The sequence below is a fragment of the Aristolochia californica genome, unplaced genomic scaffold (assembly GCF_029961685.1).
Source record: "Aristolochia californica isolate CCGP_79_NKW_82.1479 unplaced genomic scaffold, dmAriCali1.0.hap1 SCAF_2, whole genome shotgun sequence".
Lineage (NCBI taxonomy): Eukaryota > Viridiplantae > Streptophyta > Magnoliopsida > Piperales > Aristolochiaceae > Aristolochia > Aristolochia californica.
Genome location: NW_027181881.1, coordinates 6,218,350 through 6,238,693, shown reverse-complemented (window position 1 = coordinate 6,238,693; position 20,344 = coordinate 6,218,350). Strand labels below are relative to the sequence as shown.

At 35.5% G+C, this 20,344-nt stretch overlaps 2 protein-coding genes across 3 annotated transcripts; one reads left to right on the top strand and one right to left on the bottom strand.

Moving 5' to 3' along the window:
- Window positions 1–2,239: 2,239 nt before the first annotated feature.
- On the bottom strand, window positions 2,240–10,193 carry LOC137956769 (peroxisomal adenine nucleotide carrier 1-like). 2 transcript variants are annotated; one of them, XM_068804386.1, is made up of 5 exons: window positions 9,797–10,193; window positions 8,363–8,594; window positions 8,080–8,226; window positions 2,869–3,023; window positions 2,240–2,735 (listed from the first exon to the last, which is right to left on the bottom strand). In XM_068804386.1, the coding sequence occupies exons 1-5, from the start codon at window positions 9,937–9,939 to the stop codon at window positions 2,486–2,488; spliced, it is 927 nt and encodes a 308-aa protein (XP_068660487.1). In that variant the 5' UTR covers window positions 9,940–10,193; the 3' UTR covers window positions 2,240–2,485. The 2 variants fall into 2 exon arrangements, with proteins under 2 accessions (XP_068660487.1, XP_068660488.1); XM_068804387.1 differs by having other exon boundaries at window positions 8,363–8,471.
- A 4,051-nt stretch (window positions 10,194–14,244) lies between these two features.
- Window positions 14,245–18,436, top strand: LOC137956500 (mevalonate kinase-like). The gene is made up of 6 exons (XM_068804022.1): window positions 14,245–14,540; window positions 15,305–15,539; window positions 15,651–15,904; window positions 16,014–16,427; window positions 16,751–16,900; window positions 18,073–18,436. Exons 1-5 carry the CDS (start codon window positions 14,408–14,410, stop codon window positions 16,897–16,899), a joined length of 1,185 nt encoding a protein of 394 aa, XP_068660123.1. The 5' UTR covers window positions 14,245–14,407; the 3' UTR covers window position 16,900; window positions 18,073–18,436.
- The last annotated feature ends 1,908 nt before the right edge of the window (window positions 18,437–20,344 follow it).

Genomic DNA, 20,344 nt, shown 5'->3' with positions numbered 1-20,344 from the left:
ATTAATTATGGCTTTGTGAGACTTCTTAATGTGAGAGTCCTGTAAAAACCTTCCATATCTTCTCTTCAACACTCTCCCTCAAGCTGGGAGGTAATGGTAGTGATCCCAGCTTGAACTAAATAACATAGATATAGTAATAAGCTTTTCCATCACGGTGTCCCAAATCCGAACACCGACTCTCAAAGGATTTCGAACAAATATAGTGATAATAATCACTAAAGTGGGTAATACCTATAATTCACAAGATGACAATAAAAGACCTACACCCATATAAATAAAAGAAGCAAACCAAAGCAATGCTTCAAAAGGGTTTGGCCACAGGGGGTAAGTGAGAGCCAAATAAAGGACGGTAGGAATAAGTCTGCCAAATAACAATAACATGATAAAGAGAATCGAAGGAAAATAAGATGATAGAGCCACAATGTTCTTTATTTAAATCTTCATTAGAATAACCAATGCTGACAATAGTCAGCAACTGAGGAGTTTTTCTTCCATAATAATGTCTCAGTCAAACAGACACAATAACAACAACAGATATGGGCCAATGCCCAAATAACACGTACCAAATAATGAAAATCCTTAATAAGGACATATGAAATAATCCGATGTGAGTTCACTCCTGAATAAGGAAACTTTAATATTTCTGATATTAATATCTCAGAAAAAATAACTTAGAATCACAAATGGTTTGTTGATTAAGAAACTAGACTCAAATATCTTTAATTTGATATCAAATTTGACATAAAAATATTCGTTCTTGAATATTTCATAATCTCTTGATTCTCTTTATTTTGTATCAAAACCTTTGCTGACTCCAATGTGAATATCTCCTTAAATATAGATCAGATTGACATAAAATTTTCTCCTTCTGAAACTAAACTTCAATAACTTTCATCCAGGTATAATTTTTGTTAATAAAATATAATTATTTTTAGAAAAATAATCTGATAAATTTCGGAATCTATAATCTGGTCAAACTAAATACTCTTTCTTCTTTGGCCAGTGACCATTGACTATTTCAAGATCGATATCTCTATCTAAAAAACTCAGATTGAGAATTGGTTGAATAAGAAATTATACTTACAAATATTTATTTTAATATATATTTATCCCTATAAATTCTCGTTCTTGATGGCATAAGCCAACTTGAAAGTTGAGACTTTCTGGTGCTGCTAGAACCTCTCTTGCAATCTGACCTTTGCTACTATAAATTTCAAATTCTCTTTGTAGAAAACTCCGATTTCCAAAATTCGTTTTGATTTGGAAAGTAGACTCGAATATCTTTCCTTCAATATATAATATGAATATGAAAAGCTGAGTATAGAGGTGAAAACACAAATTAAAAAAATGGTATAGGGACTAAAAAGAGGGAAAAAATAGATAGATACAAACCTAAACTATTAGAGATAATAGATAAAAATATAATCACACTATCTCTATGGGGTTGACTGAGTCAACTCACAGAACCTGCTTTGATACCATGTTGAATTTATGAAAAAGAGAAAAACTTTATTGACTTGATGTAATCCGAGTAAATGAACCCCTATTTATAATAGAGGAAAGTAGTAGAGTCTAATTATAATTAAACTCTAAACTCTAATACTTAATAATAAGTCATAGCATAATTAAATAATTGAACATAAATAGAAGACTAACATAACTAAAATACTTTTAAACTGAGACTTTTCTAGTAAATGCCTTTAAAAAATAATATAATCAAAATTATCACTATGTTTTGAAAGAAAAGAGATAAAAGTCAAACCCGACCAACTTTGGCTTTACTCAATAAGTTACTTTATTTGTAATAATATTATTTATTTTATTATATTTATAGCCATCTTAATTTTATTTTATTATTAAAATTTAAAAAAAAAATCTTGAACAATTATTAATAGGAATACATAAAAGTAATAAATAAATAAAAAATAAAGTTTTAAATCGTTTAATTTGATGATAAATTAAAAATTAAGTACATCTGAACTTAAAAAACTTAGATTCATTTTATTCTTTTACTGTGTCATAATTATGTATGATTCCAATTAGTTGGCTTCTTTGAGTCAAAGCATCTCTTTTCGCACTTGAAGATGAAAAGATTTTCACACACACAAAAAAAAAAAAAAAGCAGAATAGAAACTGACAGAGCAATGACAAAAACATAAAAGCTGCTGAGAATCATATTTAAACGATGAAAGTACAATAGAAATTAACAACTAATAGCTGAAAGCTCAAGTTAAGCATTCACTACATTTCACTCTGACTTGACAAGTTGAATTACATATCTTGAACATCACAAAGGATCTCCCAAGTGAAAAAACAAGTCAAACTTGAAAAACTTTTATGGGAGTGGTAATTTCAGGCCACTCACTTATTGATCCCCTCATTTCTTACGGCTCTCTTCGAAAGAACGTTTCAGAATTTGTAAAAAAGAAAAAGAAACACTTGAAAGGACTGCCCATGTGCTATGCAGTCTTCGGCAGACTCCTGCTCACCAGAAGTACCTTCGAAGGGCAAGAATCAGAACCCAAGTGCTCCTTGAGATCTTTTCCTTGATCATCAAAAGCAAAGCAGAACTCAGAACAGTTTTCAGGATCTGAGCCTGCAACCCTTTAGAAAACCCAAGAAGCCCTTCTCTTTTCCATATTGTATAGAACGTGTTTGCCACTGTTTTTGGACCTTTTGCCTGAATTCTTTTTGTTTCATCCTCTGAATCAGATGCCTGAATCATGACTTTACACCTGCTTGCAAATAAATACATATGAACCATCCGTCAATTAGATAATAACAGGCAGAAGCTAAAAGGCAATAAAAGTATTTCTCAATGATATGGGTGAACGCTCACTGTAATAGAGGAGAACAATATTTGACTACCTGATTGCAGGATAAGTCAAGCATGTTGCAATGCTTTTTGATACAGCACCGAGTAAAAAAGCATAGAAGGCAGAAAGAGATCGTGGAGCTGATTCAGAAGTTAATGTCTGATTACCATTTAGTAATCTTTGCTTCAATTGATCAAATAAAGTGTACTGCATAAACGAGGTAATTAGAAGCCAAACCAAAAAAATTCTAAGAGAGAATCCTGTCAACAAATGCACTACATACCCAGAAACTGAATAATAATAAAATGCCAAACAGAAAATAAATCAGCAAATGTTCTATACATTCCCAAAGGGAATTAATTGCCATATCTTCATTGATGTGGAAGAAGGTATTTATAAACAGATTTACAGAGACTCCTAATTAATTACAAAAACTCACTCTTTAGCTACGTATTGTAGTTGGATACAGTGTTTACATCTTACTTGATCTCTATCTCTATCATGCCCCCGCAAGATGGAGCTCCTAGAAGAGAGTCCAATTTTGTTCTTCAAGAAAGAGGAAGTGTGTTTGCGGAAGCGGTTTGGTGAGAGCATCAGCCAATTGATCACCAAAGGAGGCATGAGTAACCCGAAGAATGCCACTTTGAACTTGTTCGCGAATGAAATGGTAATCCAAAGCAACATATTTCATGCGAGAGAGAAATACTGGATTGGAGCACAAAATTATCGCACCGACATTGTCACAATAAAACACAAGTTATTGTGGGCGAAAAACACCATGTTCAGTGAGAAGAGAACAAATCCGCGGGATCTCAACGGCAGTGGTTGCAACAGATCAATATTCCGCCTCAGTAGATGAGCGAACCACAGTCAGTTGCTTCTTAGAACTCCAAGAGATAGGATTGCGAGCTAGGTAAATAAGATGAACACCTGTGGAAATGAAATCATATTTGTTTCCTGCCCAATCAGTATCAGAAAATGCATGGAGAGACAAAGAAGATTTTCGGTAGAAGACATTTGCGAATACTCCTCCCTTATCAGAATAGAGTGTTTTAATCCGTTTACCAAAGAAATTTTCAACAAAATATTTAAAACAGACAAATGTATCAAACACATGGGATTTTCTTTTGAGAGGGTAAAACCAAATATATTTTGTAAAGTAATCGAAAAAAATAACATAATATTTGAAATCATCAATAGAAATAATTAGAGAAGTCTATAAACTGAAAGAGGACACAAGAGAAGAGAGTGAGAATGGTAACTTGTGACTCTTATTGCATTGATAAGAATTGCAATTGAAGTTAAAATTCAAAGGATGCGATAAATCTAACTTAAAAGTGGACACTATGTGCCTGAGAATGGCAGACGATGGATGGCCTAAGCGATGATGTCATGTAGACGAAGTGGTCTTGACATTGGAAAAGGTGATTATGGATGGCGACTTGATTGAGGACGACAACCATTCGTACACACCAACCTTAGTTCGACCTTGCAAAAGTGTTGCCCCCGTGCATAGATCCTTCACATGAAAAGAAGTAGGTAAAAATTCAATGGAAGAATTGTTAGCTTGACAGAATTGAGAAATGGAAATAAGATTATTTTGTATAGTAGGAACACAAAGAAAATTAGTGTGAAGGTGTAGAGAGAGATTTGTAACCAGTATGAGTAATAGGTAGACCCGTGCCATCACCAATCACAATGTCGCTAGTGTCGTCATAAGGAGTGTGAAAAGAGAGATTGTTCAGGTCCGTAGTAACGTGGTGCGATGCTCCACTATCCAGAAGCCAAGCAGTACCAGTAGAACAGTTGGCAGTTGCAAGATGAGCTTGTGGTTGCCATGGTGCCGACGGGTGAGGTTGCCGAGGAGCCTGGGGTCGTGGCAAGTGTGGTTGCATTTGACGAAAGACAGGGCACTATGGAACGGTGTGTCCTTTTTCCCGACACCACTGACAACGACCAAGGTAGGGCCGAGGCTGATATCGACCATTCTGTGTGACGGTGTTGGTGAGACCAGAGGATGGAGTTGTAAGTGGGCGATAGGAGGACGCCCTAGGTTGTCGTTGATGACGATTACCTGACTTCCCAGAATTGGCGTGTGAATTGGCTGGATTTGCTGAAGCTAGAAGTGGAGAGGAGGGAGCTTGATAGACACGCAACGAGAGTTCCTTGTTGATGAGTTTTTCATGCAGTTCTTCAAACGAAATTGGTGTGCCACGACCATTAATAATATTCACGAGTGGTTTGTAATCATTGTCGAGTCCATCCAAAATTTTCTCAGTGAGATCCTGTGCATCCATAGGTGTTCCTAGGGCCGCAAGTTCATCAACACGGGATTTTATAAAATACCTTATAATCTGTAATAGATTGAGATTCCTTGGTGGCATGTTTGAGTTGTCCCTTGATTTGTTTGATGTGATCATGCAAGGGCCGAGCATAAGTGCGGGCCAGAGTATTCCAGGCTTCATGAGAGATCTTTGATTGAGTGATAAGCGGAATGAGATAGCCGACCAGAGCACCAAAAGTCAACTTATCTTGACGAAGCCATGTATGGTATTCAGGATTGGGAGCGGTGAGATTATTGACCGTCTTTGTGGCTGAGGGCACATGATAGGAACCATCAACGAATTTGTGTAGATCATAACCGATAAGAATGACTTCCATCGTAAGCTTCCAACAAAGTTAGTTGATAGATGTGAGCTTGACAGAGTTGTGGATGTTGAGCACCGTAAGAGGTTTTGTTGGATCATGGGCATTAGGAATAGTGACTTGAGTCTTTCAAGAGCCATGAGTGAGACAACCGAGGCTTCAAGAAGCAGTTTTTTTTTTTTGCACATGTGAAATCGCACGAGCTTTAGCTTCACGCACATAGGGGGGAAAATGATTTCTCCCCTGAACTTAGGCTCTGGTATTGGTTTTTTGCCAAGATTAGGCCAGGGGCAGCGCCGACGAGGGGTTGACGGCTACGACAAAGGCGGCGGCAAAGGCAGCGGTTGTCGAGACGCCACGGAGGGGTGGGGGAGTCTGAGCGGGGCCGACAAGCAGCTAACGGCTGCGATGGAGGTGGCAGCAATTTCCGTCGATGGCTTCGGCAAGCTCTGATGATTTTCAACAACAAGAAGGACTAACAGATTGTTGATCGAGGTCTGATACCATATAGATGAGGAGGAAAAGGGAATTAATTGCCATTTCTTCATTGATGTGGAGGAAGGAAATTTACAGAGACTATTAATTAATTACAAAGACTAACTCTTCAGCTACGAATCGTAGCTGGATACAGTGTTTACATCTTACTTGATCTCTATCTCTATCTATCTCTATCAATTACAACATGAGGCATATTTAGAAATTACCGAACTCTTTTTCAGTTTAGTACCTGTTTAAGATGTGGTTGGAACCAAGACTTCACCTAACGGCCAATGACTAATGCCTATTCAACCAAGGGCTCAACCAACAAACTTCTCCCTCAATCTATACTTGCTTGTAGCAAATAGTTTCATCTTGGCTCATGTTTAACTCTACATAACTGACTAAATCATATCAAGAGAACTCTAAAAGGAGAACTTTGTTTCATATGGTTGAACTGCAGACAAAACCTGCTTTGACACTTATGAACTTGTCAGCTAAACAAATTCCAGTTAGATTCAAGAAAGGGGAAAGATGATAAGCCAATTTAAAATTCAAAGACTCTAACAGCCATGAGAACAACTGAGGACTACAGAGCAAAGAAGAGAGAGTGGTGTATTATTGGAAATAAATCCTTCAAGATCTCTCATCTAGTACATGGCTGTTGGATCAGAATTCGAACAAGCGATTTTTTTTTCCCTTCTTCTTCTTCTTCATTTTTTGAAGACACGTGTGGTTCTCGTTATCATTATCATCATAATGAAGTTACAGCAGACTGAAAAGAAATAACTTGAAGCATGCAAACCAATGTTACATAAAATAGAAATCTGAAATTTCAGTTTTAAAAGTATTTAAGTTGGAGGAAAATAGAAAGTACCAAACTTCATTAATTTACTTTACAACATAAATATCGGCAGTTGTCAGATACTAGATAACATGAATGAAATCATTCATGAACAAGGAAGGGATTAAAATGCATAACCACTAAGTAACATGAAACAATAGTTTTTCATCAATGTCCAAAGCAAAGTAATAGCTTTACAAAACAGAATTAAGCATATAATATCATGGTTAAAATAATTACTGACTGAATGAAAGAGAATTAAATGATCATGGTTGTCTGATTGCTCTGTGGCAAGGGTATAATAAAGTATAAAAACCTAATTTTTGGAAATTTAGCCAGCCTCTCAAAAATATTAAGCAAGAGAGCATGCTTTGGTGTTTTACTCATGAGTCTCCTCGATCAAACCTCCGTTACTTCTACCGATTTTAACAATTTCCTCGAACCATGTTTGTTGATCTACTAACAACTTGGCCAATAACTTAGCTAAGGACGGAGTTGGCCTTCAACAGATTGTTGTTGACCCCCTTAGCCTTTGGTATTCTTTTTCTTCTAATAAAATTTTCAAGTTTTAGTGAAAAGAAAAAGAAAAAAATTAAGTTCCATAAACAATGTAAAAAAAATGAAAAATTTCTTTTGAAGATATAAAATATATGTTGATTTCTAGGGTCAACATATAAACACAAGAGATTTCAAGGGAATGAGAGAAGAGAGGAAAACTCTTGGGAGAGAGGAGAGAAGAAACCAAGGGAGAGAAATAAGAGGAAAAGAGAAAGAGGTGTAAAGATGAATTTGAGCCAAGAGAAAGAGGTTTGAATGCTCTACCCCATGCCTTGAGGCGATATTTATATTTGTGGGAAGGTGTTTATAATGACTACAATGCCCTTAGGGCTACATGCTTCAAAACAAAAAAGACATAAGGAGACATACACTTGCTTGCATAATTACAATTCTATGCCATCTCTATGGAAGTTCTTTTTATTTACTAGTCATGCCACCATACACACGTGTGTCTTTTAACAATATAACAAACTGCTCAATTCAAATTTGATCCAACTTGATCATAAAGACATGAAGCAGGTGCAACCATAAGTTTCTTAGCTAGGAGAAAATAAAAAAACCAAAGTCAATTTGAATATGAGAAAGAAATAAAAAGGAAAAAGCCAAATACATCTATTTACTCTACATGCCAATCAAGGGAGGAATTTAAGAACTCATAACTCAGGCTGGAAAAGTTCTCGCAAAACTGCTATTATTTCTTATTTTCATCCTTATTGGTGACCTTGAATAATCAGTTACCTGAATAGAAGGATTTGAAGTCAAGAGAAGAGATATGCCCAAGCCATCAAACGCCTCACTCCAAGACCGCCCTGAAAGTGTTTCCCAAAGTCCTTTGGATTTTCCAAACTCACTTGTCTGCATCTTGGATGATGCTGTATCCAGAGGCTAGACATCAAGTTAGATGTTAGATCCTTTAAACTTGAAAAAACAGATACTCGAAATCACAACATGAAAGTGTGCCTTATTATTTTAACACAACAAACAAATTCAGTATGTTGTCCAAATCCTGCGAATAAGTTACCTGGGTGACTATAGATGTGCAAGCCCCAGCAGCAGCAGCAACTATCAAATTTGCTTTGGTTCCTAGGGATTTTGACCCACTTTTTTCCAAATATAACCTTCTGAAGTAGCTGTAACCGTAAAAATAGATAAATTGGGATACAAATGATTGTAAGTTCTTGGTCACAAGTCCCTGGTATAATGATAAGACCTTATGAGTTGAGATTGCTTCCCATAAGACATCCGTTACATTCCTACAAAAGCAGTGAATAAGAATATTCATATGTTCACCAGGTTGACAGACACAAGTATCACAAAATTCCATGAAATGCTTCAAGTCCTTGATTTTCTGTAATGGAGACAGAATACTGACCAAGAAATTTTTCATAGAAAATTAATTCAAAAGCAAAAGGAGATATTAAAATGTTAGCACTATTGGAAAGCACTAAGTATTTAGATCCAGAAGATCATAACTTGAATTTGATAGAACGAGTTCAGGTAGGGACGCACAGTCCCATTTGGTTCTAACAAGCAGAATTGGGTGGATGGACACGGCAGCTTGAAATATTTCAGGTGAGAAAGAGCTCACAGTGTCCTAAATAGCACCAATTGGTTCCCAATTCTGAGAGTCCACTGGCAACTAGTAGTCTTCCAGAAGACAAAAACAGTGAAAGAGAAAAAAACACCACTAAGACCACATACTCAGTCCCTGCACTACCCCAACCAATGTTTAATATGTTATAGCTTTCACTCTCACTTTAATTTACTAATTAACTGCAAACTAACACTCAAAGGTCCACAAGAGGAAATTCTCAAGCATAGTGATCCTAACATTAAGCTAATAGCATTCATCTAAAATTCAAATAGGTTCTCTTCACCAGATACACAACATAATCAGACCAAAATTGATGCAAGTAAGAGTAAAACAAACAGAAGAGGCAGAAAGAACTTTAAGTAAAATTGCAAAGATCAGAAACTTCTGCCCATTAAAAAGTTCAAACCAAAATAAAAGGACGAGATAAGTGTTGCACGCATATACAACATTCCTAGACAGGCCATGATTTGAAACAATCCAGTAGATGAACAACAAATGTATCTTAATAGAATTATCCTCCACAGGAAAAGACAAAAGAAAAGATACAAGATTCGGAGAGGCAATAACAGTAGTAAGTTCTTAAAGAGGCCTGAGATACGGCAAAAATAAGATATTGCGACAATTCTCCACTAAAAGGACTCAAAATGTGAAATAGACGTACCGTGATCCACCGGTTGAATCGGAAGTAACACTAAACAGTTCGTCAAACAAAAGAAAAGCAAACCCAGAACAAGCAAGTAGAATAAACTATCAAAAGAAAAAGACGAAGAAGTAGAATCGCAAGAAAAACGATAAAAAAAAAGGCGAAATTCAGAAAGAAAAGAGAAACCCAGATAAAAGTATAAATAAAAGGGGACCCACCTATACTTCTGGTGACCTTGTGCTCGGACTTCGGCCTGATACTTAGTCTTACAAGTGTCGAGCGGATACAAAATTGTAGTACTCAGAAGAGCTCCAACTGCCCCAGAAGTAGCTTCTGAAAGAGACTCGAGATCGACACCCATTCTAACAGCCAAGTGCCGAAACCTTTGGCACTCCCCCGAGTATACACAATGGAGAATGGCAGAGGGGGATGGAGGGAAAGACGGCTCAACACGAGGGAAGGTGGAACTGAATTGACGCAAACCCAACAGGGTCTCCTTGGAAATTGCAAAAACACGACGCCACTCTGACGATAACGGCGGCGATGCGGAACACGCATTTCACGAGTCGAAAAGGACGGCTGGTCGGCCCGTTGTGTTGTTGCCCAAAAGAAAAGGAGAAGGCAATGTCGGGGGTCAATTGGAGGGTGACAATCCGTCGTGGTTCTTAAAGCAAGTGCCTTATCATTGAGCCAAATCCGGCATCTGCAGATTCCCGTGTCCTTCTATTTTGATGTCACAGTCTCCTACCGCCTGGCTTTTTAATATGAAATAATTTAATAATTATTAAATAAGGAAAAATAAATAAACTAACATTGTCTCCCTTTCAATTTGTAACCAATCTTCTCTCTTTCTTTGTCAGCTTATTTGAGAGTAATTTGGATATCAATAATGATGAGTAAAAAAATGAAAACATGGAGGTGAAAATTATCAAATAAATCCTCAGTAGGGTTCTTGGTTGAAAACTTGAAATTAGCAAAGCATTAGTGCACCATGGATCATATGTAGGGTAGCATCGATATGTTTTCATGCAGGTCAGTGTTAGGTATAGATTGAAGTGTTGATTTTTATGGCCAACACATAAAAGACAAATGATCTCAAGGAAAGGAGAGAAAAAAAACTCTAGCTCTTGGGAGAGAGGAGAGAAGAAACCAATGATGAGAAAAAGGAGAAAAAAAGTTAGTGTAAGGACGAATTTGAGCCAAAAGGAAGAGGTTTGAATGCTATACCCCATGACTTGAGGTTATATTTATAGTTGTGTGGAGGTGTTTACAATGACTACAATGCCCTTAAGACTACATGCTTCATGAGGAAAAAAACATAAAAGAACATGACATCAGTTTGCATAATTACAATTCTATGTCATCTCTATGAAAATCATCATTCTTTACTAGCCATGTCACCCCTACACAAGTGAGTATCTTTTAACATGGAGTAAATCATATAACATATTAGAATAATTTTTTTTATAATTTATTAACTTGGGTGTAACTTGTAAGTGACTTTGAAATCTACATCCATATGGAGATATGGAGTTGTACTTATTTATTTGTGAACATATAGGAAATGTTATTTTTCTATGGGGCAATGAATCAGGCTTTATTTGTGATACTTCTAAATACTAATCCATATTAATTATCGATCAATTTTTTTATCCATAAACAAATCTAATCCATTTATTTGTGGATTGGATTGGATTATGCGGATTGAGGGTGGTTTAGATTATTGATTAACCCACTCCATTTCAGCCCCAATTATATATAAATTTGTCGTATTTTTGCAAATGTTATTTTCATTCGAGGCATGGACATATATTTATTGTTAGGAGATACAAGTCCCACCCTTCTATAACCATGTGTACTCTATATTTGAAATTAATTCTCTTCCAACCTCAACACAAACATACAAAAAATATGTGGACAAATACTCGAATAGGACACCCTACAAAACCATAATGAGAAAAAATAAATAAAGAGAAAAAGAACAGAAAGAGAAAAGAAAGAGTTTTTTTTTTCTTTTCTCTTGTTTGGATGCCCTTGAAAAATAATAGAGAAAACCAAAGAGCAACATGATTTCTCTTATTTGGATGCATAAGAAAAATGGAAAAGAAAAGAAAATTAATAATTTTTAAAATTTTATAATAGTTAAAATTATATACAAGCATAATAAATAAAATATCTATAATTTTTAAAATATTTTCGATAAACTTTTGTTTATCAAATAAAATCAAAATTATCTATGGATTTTTATTTAAAAAATTATTACAATAAATAATATTCCTAAATAATTTTTAGAGGCTCTAATTATAAAATACCCGAATCTAACCTAAAAAAGTGATTCTTGAACATAAAAAAACTACAAGTTGCAAGATCGAGTCTACTTGGCCTGGATCAGGTGTTTTAAAACTTGAACACAACCTTGATTCTTGGCCCCAAAACCTGAACCCGAAAAACCCGAAATGTAAAATCCGACCCCAACCTGATCACCATCCCCACAACCATGTCGCCCATGTTCTTTTAAACCCAACTTAAACCTGACCCATCCTCTTGGCCTACCAACTCATTCATAGGAATAACTTCCATAATAAGAAGAGACCTATCCAATAAAACCTATCTTAAAAAAGAAATCTACAATAGGCATATCATTTGTAGTAAGAATGGATCTATTCAATAAATTCATCCGTTGGTCGTAGGTGTAAATTTCATGTCAATATGATCTATTGTAAAGAGATATTTGTATTGGAGTCGGCAAAGGTCAAGATATAGAACAAAGCAAATCAAGAGGTCATAAAAGATTCAAGAATGAAGCTTTTTGTGTCAAATTAGGTATCAATTTAAAGTTATTTGAGTCAAGTTTATTAAGAAACAAACTGCTTGTGATACTAAAGGTTAGTTTTGTGGAAAATCTCCCTTTCCTATTTTCTCTCCTACTATCTCTCCTATTATTTCTCCTTGACGTGAATTGAGTTTCTTGTTCTCCTAAAATCCTAGTGTTTAGACGAATTTCTCTTCTAATCGAGATTTTTGTCAAAATTAATCACTCCATGATGTGCTCGATCAAGGTATGCAATATTTTGCTTCGATGTTGTTTTCAAGTTTAATTTTTTTTTACTTGTTGGATATTTTCCGCATTGTCAACTCCAACAAATTTTGGTCACCCCAAAAAAGTTACACTTAGTCAAATTTATATGTTCTACTGCTATAGTGTCCCCTAGTTTTTTTTTTTAAATATCGTATTATAGATTCGTTTGGAAGTATGAGTATAGCATAGTCGCCTCCTTCAAATTAAAGTTGTTTTCTTCTAGTATCTATCCAGTTTATTATCTTGGGTTTTCATCACTTCAAAGCAATGCTTAAATCCACTATCTAAAAAATATAATAGTATGCCCAATATTCAGCTTGAGTCGAGTCTTTTATTATTCACCCAAGAGGTGATTTGTGGTTGAACTATCCTTCAAAAGTGAGTAGTCTCTTTTTGTTGTGCCCTAAAGTTGAGCCATTTTTCCACCTTTAAAATCAGGCAAAGTGTGTTTTAGTCTATGACCGTTTTGACTGGTGTATGAAGTTTTGTCGTACGGCTAGAAGTGTTTTTTCTTCTCTCACCATTATCTTGTGCAAGTCGGTTCTCTCGATTAAGAATAAAGAGATCACTGACTTGAAAGGGGAGAAGTAGAAGAAATACAAGAAAAAGGTAACCAACACTAAAGAATAAAGAAATCACCAACCTGAGGGGGGAGAAGTATTAAACTTTGGATGTAACCGGGGCACAGGTAGTTTAATTGTAATTAAATTTTATTTATTTTTCTATTATAAATATATATTTATTATATTCAAATTATAACAAGTCAGTGAAATATTTCTCTTTTTCATAAATTCAATAAAGATTTTGAGTTATAAGCTATTCTTGATACACATTATTAGTAACTTAAATATTTATTATCATCAAAATTGCTCCACTGAAGATCTTAACACCAACATATTGATTTTCTATGATGGTTGTCTAAGCTGCTTTCCAAAAAATAAATCCAATTCTGGAATCGAATCCAGTATTTTCCAACAAAGGTCAAATAGAAATAGAGTGGTTGCCAACTTCCATATTTTATTCGAACGCGTATCATCAAGTATCTATCAGACATGGCACGCTTTGATATGCAGATTCTGAGGGTAATTAATCTTGCGTTTATTACAGGGAAGGGTAAGATCGGAGTAGAAATAAAAAATGAAGAGGCACGACTGTTCGCAGCTTCCACTACAGAGACGACATAAATTACAAAGAAAGAAACCACCCAAAATGGCAGCACAGAGAGCAGTAAGATTGTTGCTTTAGGGTGTTGATTTACCTTCCTGTTAATATGATAGCAACGACAATTTTCTGGCAGGTGGTGGATCACATTTTTCATATAATAATTAGCAGCCAACGGGTGGAGGCTGCTTACCGGAGATTCAAAATGGTGACTGGATTACCTTGCAGAAACGGCTCCTACAGTCCTATTCTCGCCCCACGTGAGACGACATCTTTTCTATCTTTTCTTGTTTCAAGATTTTCCGCCTAATTACGTAAGAAAGATGGTTCGTTTCAATTTTCAGGTGCCCAAGAAATAAAAATAAATAAAGGCTCATTAGCCACCATTGATTCAGCAGTCTTTCCTGCTAATATAAAGTCATCAATGGACAGCCAATCGAGTAATTACGCATTTCGTCGTGGGTATATCTTCTCTGTCGTTGGTTCCCAGGTTCTGTCTCATGCGGCGAGCAAAATCTATTCGAAAAGTTGAAATACCGCCTTAGGGTTCCTCTGAGATTGGCGCTGGGATTCGGACACAGAGACAGCAATGGAGGTTCGTGCTCGTGCTCCTGGGAAGATTATACTATCCGGAGAACACGCGGTTGTTCATGGATCAACAGCAGTGGCTGCTTCCATTGATTTATATACCAAAGTGTCTGTTCGGATGCCAAGCGTCACAGGTTTAGATCGATTCGAGCTCAATTTGGGTCTCCTTGATTCCTTTTGATTGCTTTCTAAAAATTTATGGTTGCTTTCTTCGTTTGTCTCTTGTTGGTGGCGATGATTCGATTATTCGCAAACGCTGTGTGTTTTCATCTCATAATCTGTTATCCTTCTTTCTCCTGCAAAAGCTGAGCATGTTCCTTCTAATTTATTTTTCGGTGTCACTCTCAATTTCAATTAGAAAACCACGGATAAGGAGAATTCGTAACACTGTTTCTGAAGCATCCGATATTTTATCTCATAAGACATTAACATGATTTTTCGCTTAGTTGGTTTGATCCAGTGAGGATCATATAGAAATAACCAATTCCGCCATCGGACACTACGTAATTTTCAGTTTGATTTATTAATCCCCAGTCTTTTGGATGATGAAAGAGCCAAGCGTGTCGCTATTCAGGCCTCGTTTGTTTGAAGAACTGAATTCTCCGTCTCTCTCTCTCTCTCTCTCTCTCTCTCTCTCTCTCTCTCTCTCTCTCGTTTTGCGTTGCTTTGCCATCTTTAGCTGCTTGTTGAATCTATGCCAGTTTTATGTTACTTTAGTTAAATAATATCAGATGTATGTCATGTGATTCTTTCTAAAGATTTCATCAATATAATGACAGGAAGGACCACTTTTTCTGTCATATACATACTGTTCTTGTAGTTCTTGCTTTTATAACCATTGAATTGATCTTTGATTCTTTTTTTACTTTTATTCCTGGTTGATTCTTTTTGCCTGCAGACAGTGTTGATGGTTTATTAGAACTTCAACTTAAAGATATGGGATTAGTCCTTTCTTGGTCAATTGAAAGATTGAAGGAGATACTTCCAGAATTGCATAGTTCCCCTTCAACTTTCTCATCAGAAACCTTGAAATCAGTTGCCATTCTTGTTGAGGAACACAGTATTCCCGAGGCTAAAATTGGACTTGCAGCTGGAGTCTCTGCGTTCTTATGTTTACATACAGCAATTCGGGGGTATAAAAAATCAGCAAGTTTATTCTCTATATATTAGTTGTCCCAGCTCTATAGTGAAAATTTGTCCTCTATATGGTATTGATCTTATGATCTTGATTTACTTCTTCTCAGTTTTAAGCCTGCTGTAGTTGTTGTCACTTCTGATCTTCCATTGGGCTCGGGTCTGGGTTCCTCTGCTGCATTTTGTGTTTCACTATCGGCAGCTCTGCTTGCATCCTCGGGTTCATTAACCTTAGACTCTAACCAGCATGGCTGGTTATCCCCTGGTATTGGTGAACTTGAATTGGTGAATAGATGGGCTTTTGAAGGTGAAAAGGTGATCCATGGAAAGCCCTCTGGAATTGACAATACCGTGAGCACGTTTGGTATGTACTCTTTTCTCAGTAAGCCAGTTTTCTTTGAAAAATATCCTTGCAGTGGTAACTTCCAAATAGAGTCATATGTTTAGAATGACTAACAAGTATTGTCTTACAGGCAACATGATCATGTTTCAGTCTGGTAAATTGACCCAAATCAGATCTAGTACTCCTCTCAGGATGCTGATTACTAACACAAACGTTGGGAGGAACACGAAAGCATTAGTTGCTGGTGTTTCCGAGAGATCCAAAAGATATCCAGCTACCATGGCTTCTGTGTTTTCAGCTGTAGATTCTATCAGCAAAGAATTATCCGCAATTATCCAGTCTCCTGCTACCAATGATGTCTCCATCACTGAGAAGGAGGAGAAGATACAAGAACTGATGGAAATGAATCAAGGTTTACTTCTGTGCATGGGTGTCAGCCATGCTTCTATAGAAACCGTCCTTAGGACCACTTTGAAGTACAAGTTACCTTCCAAGTTAACTGGAGCTGGAGGTGGAGGTTGTGTGTTGACATTATTGCCAACATGTATCCAGTATTTTTCTTTTCTTTGTTGATTATTTTTCTACTCTGTGTGTTATTTATTGTATTTACTATATCTATCTGTCTATAGATTTATTTCTAACTATCTGTCTATCTATTTAACCATTTATATCTCTCATTTCTCTCTCTCTCTCTCTCTCTCTCTATATATATATATATATACATATATACATACACACACACACACATACTGTACAATTTGTGGTTTGCATTACTGTAATACTTAGAGATTTATTCAGAATCCAACTTTCTTTATACCACAGTTTGAAATTCTTTCTCACTTCTATGGTTCCTTAACTATAAGCAAGTACTAGCAGGTGCAGTTGTTGATAAGGTGACCACTGAGCTTGAAGAATGTGGGTTTCAGTGCTCCATGGTCGCTGTTGGAGGCAAGGGCCTTGAAGTTTGCATTGATGGTCAACTTGATCTTGAATATAGACTAATGTTGAATGTTTGAGGTAAAATTCAGTTCCTATAGAAACTTTTTGAACTCTTACTTCTATAAATTGGATGTCAGATTCATGATTCCTTTGATAAGTTCTTTTATTCATTTATAGCTGGCTTTTAAAGTTGGTTTCCGTAAAATTAGTTGCCTCTTTTGTGTAAGCTTTATTTATGTGCTACATCTTTAACAGTTCCTTACCATAGCTGGTGTTCTTGGTCTCATGAGATGCTACATCTTATTCTTGTTAACTTCAAAATGCAAACTGTGACGAGAGATTCCTAACTGGTATGCTTATATCACCATCTTTATGAGGGACTGAAGCTAGTTGTCCAGTTGCTTTGGTTGAATTGGGGGTTCATGTCCCATAAACAGCAAGTTTAAATATTCTCTTGATATTCTGATCAAACCATTTTCTGTAACTAATCAATAGAGGTAACCTGAAAACTATCATATGTTTTACTGGTTTTCATAATCAGTCTCAGATATCTGTACTTTCTTGAACACTTGAAATGTACTTTTGCAGGGTGACTTAAAACATGTGGTTTCAGCTGCTACACATATGTTTTTATGTCTCTAGATCCCCTTAGCTCTCCACTGCAATCTTTAACATGAAATTTGTCTGTGTTGTGGTTGTGAATCACAGTTTTGGAAGTAGTCTTGGTTAACAAATATGTACTGATGAAAGTTTAAAGAGTTGAATGGCTGAGCATGAATTGGTGCCCAAGTAAATGGTTCACAAGTTTTTTAAGTATTGGACTAACTTCACAAGCTCAATCTAGGGATCTTTTTCTTTTTTTTTCCTAAATAATTGCTTGAGGAAAAACAAGAAATTTAATTTATGCCTGAACGTTATCATATGGTTTGAGCAGCACTAAGTTTGTATTAAAATCACTCGTAACCGTTAACTCTTTTGATATTTTAAAAAAGGGCCATGTGTTTGGGGAAGGGTGCTGCTCTCCTCTCTGGGAAGGAGAAGGTTACCCTCTTTTTCTGCCAAGCAGGAGAAGGCATGGTTCCTCCCTTCCAGCTTCCGAGAGAGGAGGGGGAGGTAACTGAAACGAGCTCCATAGGGTGACAAGAAGGAAGCTGCTGCAGGATAGCTTGGTTTCTGCCATTGCTAACTTTTACTGTTTTTTTATTGTTCTCCTGTGAGGGGCTATTAACTATGGAAGTTCATGTTCTCAGGAGCCACAATGAAGCATGTACCTTGTACCCTTCATTTATTTGAGGGCTCTACCAGGAAGATAGGTTTGAAATACAGCCAAGCAGCTTTGCCTTGGAGGAGCCCGCCATGGTCTGTAAAATTTCTGGGAATGTGGGTCGAAGACAGATCATTTTGTGATCCAAAGCCACAATTTCCATACTTCATCAGCTCAGGTTCCTATTTTATTTTTGCTGTATATGTTATGACTCGAGAAGAATTTTCAACAACATTCAATCAGAATGATGATGATGATGATGTGTAATTCATCTTCTTCCCGTTTCTCCAGATGAGCTCTATTTGTGTGAAGTTTATGCCTAATAATTTACCCATTCCAATTGTGTTATACCAAATGCTTGTATGATTTTAGTTTAATCTTTTAAATTAGTGTGCTTTTTCTAATAATCTCATATGATTTGGTCTTCAATAATGGAAAAACAAGCCTTAAGAAGATTAAAGTCTGAACCTTGAAAAGCTAAGTAAAAAAATTGAAAATGGTGGTTGAGATAATAATATATTCTAATACCTGGATTTTTATATGTATTCCAATTCTATGATTTTTCTTTCCAAGACTAACTACATATATTATTTTAAGGATGAGTGATTCATTATAGAGGATTTTTTTTTTAAAAAATCATTTATAATTGAATATAAGTGGAAAATTTTGTTTAAATTCATTTATAATTGAATATAAATGGTGCAAAACTCATTTATATTATGAAAATTCAAGGGCTTAATAGACCTCAATTGGCCACAATAGCCAATTTCACAAGTATATTGTCTTAAGGCTTACTACACACTAGATTTAGATTCAGACCCATTCCTAGAATTTGTGTAGTAGCAAATTAGACACTCTAGCTTAGTCCACCAAATGGATTTTCAGCATTAAACTAGGGTACATAAGCCTAGATACACAAAGAGTTTTCAACAACTCTCTCAATGAATTTGAGGTGAAGCAAGTTTTGCTTAAAAAAGTTTTGACCAAATTACTTAATAGTCTTAAACATTTGAGGATAAGAATTCTATGGTACTTGGATTTCTCTAAATAAGTTCAACCAAATAAAGAATATGAATTTAAATGCTAAAGAGTAATTTTTGGAAGATTCTAAATGGCGTTCCATTATAGGAACATCAATTTTGATGCAAACTAAAATCTAAAGTAACCAATGATCTAAAATAAGAACTCTATGTTCTTAACACATAAAAATTATTTCAGTCATAATAAGATTTGAAGTAAAGTCTCAAATAGATTTTCTAGATAATGGAATATGATTTGATAATCACTATGATTAGTTCTAACATGAATCAAAATCTTATGTACTTAGCTCTTTAGAGAACTGATTGATTGATCTTGTAAACTCTCAAATCAACCTCCCAAGATAATTTAAAAGTATACAATGCTCCGGAAAAGGGTTGTGGTCCTTACAACAAGCTTCTTTACTAAAATAAGATGAAAAATCGACTTAAAAATAAAGTCATAATATTCTAAAATAGAGGCATTAGGTTTTGACAAAGACTTTTTGTTTTTTATTAAAATTCATCAAATGCTTAAAGAAAATTTTTGTAGCTTCATTTGTTGATTGGAATGATAGATCATTTGCGAATTTTGAGACTTCAAAACCTGTTCAAACTTCACTTAAAATACATGGTTAGTTCCAAATATTTGTTATCATCACAATTAGGTAGAAAAAAAATATTGAGACAACATCCTTCCAACATATATTGTTATGTATATTACTAAAAAAATTTCTCTCTCCCTCTCTCCTCCCTTTTTAGTGTCATCCAGGTTAACATTCCTCTTTCATTGCTACCATAACGCCTTTTATTTGCCCAACCACACTTCCTCTTGATCTTTCTTTCTCCACCAAAATCTTCTCTCTCATTCAAAGGATCTTTCATATCAATCTTCTTAACTAGAAGATTTTTGTATGCTTCACAGTCACAATTGTTGTGGTTTCCTTGGTTCGCTCTTTTATCTTTCATTTATTACTATTATCATTGTATTAGTTCTTTTTGTGCTAATTAAATAAACTCAAAAGACACTAATCTTTAATGATAATTAGAGTTGGTGTTTTAGTATTATATAATAAGCAAAATTAATAAAGAAATTAAATCAAAATTTTAAATAAAAATATATAATGTAATTGTGGATGTACAAAGGACCCAGTCCAGGAAAGGGTGTGACCTTTTACAATAGGATGACATGATAAAAGAAAATTAGATGTGATTTTTAGGTCCTATCTCTAGTAACTCTTT

Excerpts from the sequence above, each read along its gene's own strand:
- LOC137956769 (XM_068804386.1), bottom strand. The coding sequence starts at position 9,939 with ATGGGTGTCGATCTCGAGTCTCTTTCAGAAGCTACTTCTGGGGCAGTT. Across the intron at positions 8,595-9,796 it reads CAAGGTCACCAGAAGTATAG|GAATGTAACGGATGTCTTAT; the intron begins GTGGGTCCCCTT and ends CTGCTTTTGTAG. Across the intron at positions 3,024-8,079 it reads CTTCAAATCCTTCTATTCAG|TACACTTTATTTGATCAATT; the intron begins GTAACTGATTAT and ends TCGTTTATGCAG.
- LOC137956500 (XM_068804022.1), top strand. The coding sequence starts at position 14,408 with ATGGAGGTTCGTGCTCGTGCTCCTGGGAAGATTATACTATCCGGAGAA. Across the intron at positions 14,541-15,304 it reads TCGGATGCCAAGCGTCACAG|ACAGTGTTGATGGTTTATTA; the intron begins GTTTAGATCGAT and ends TTTTGCCTGCAG. Across the intron at positions 15,540-15,650 it reads TTACATACAGCAATTCGGGG|TTTTAAGCCTGCTGTAGTTG; the intron begins GTATAAAAAATC and ends ACTTCTTCTCAG.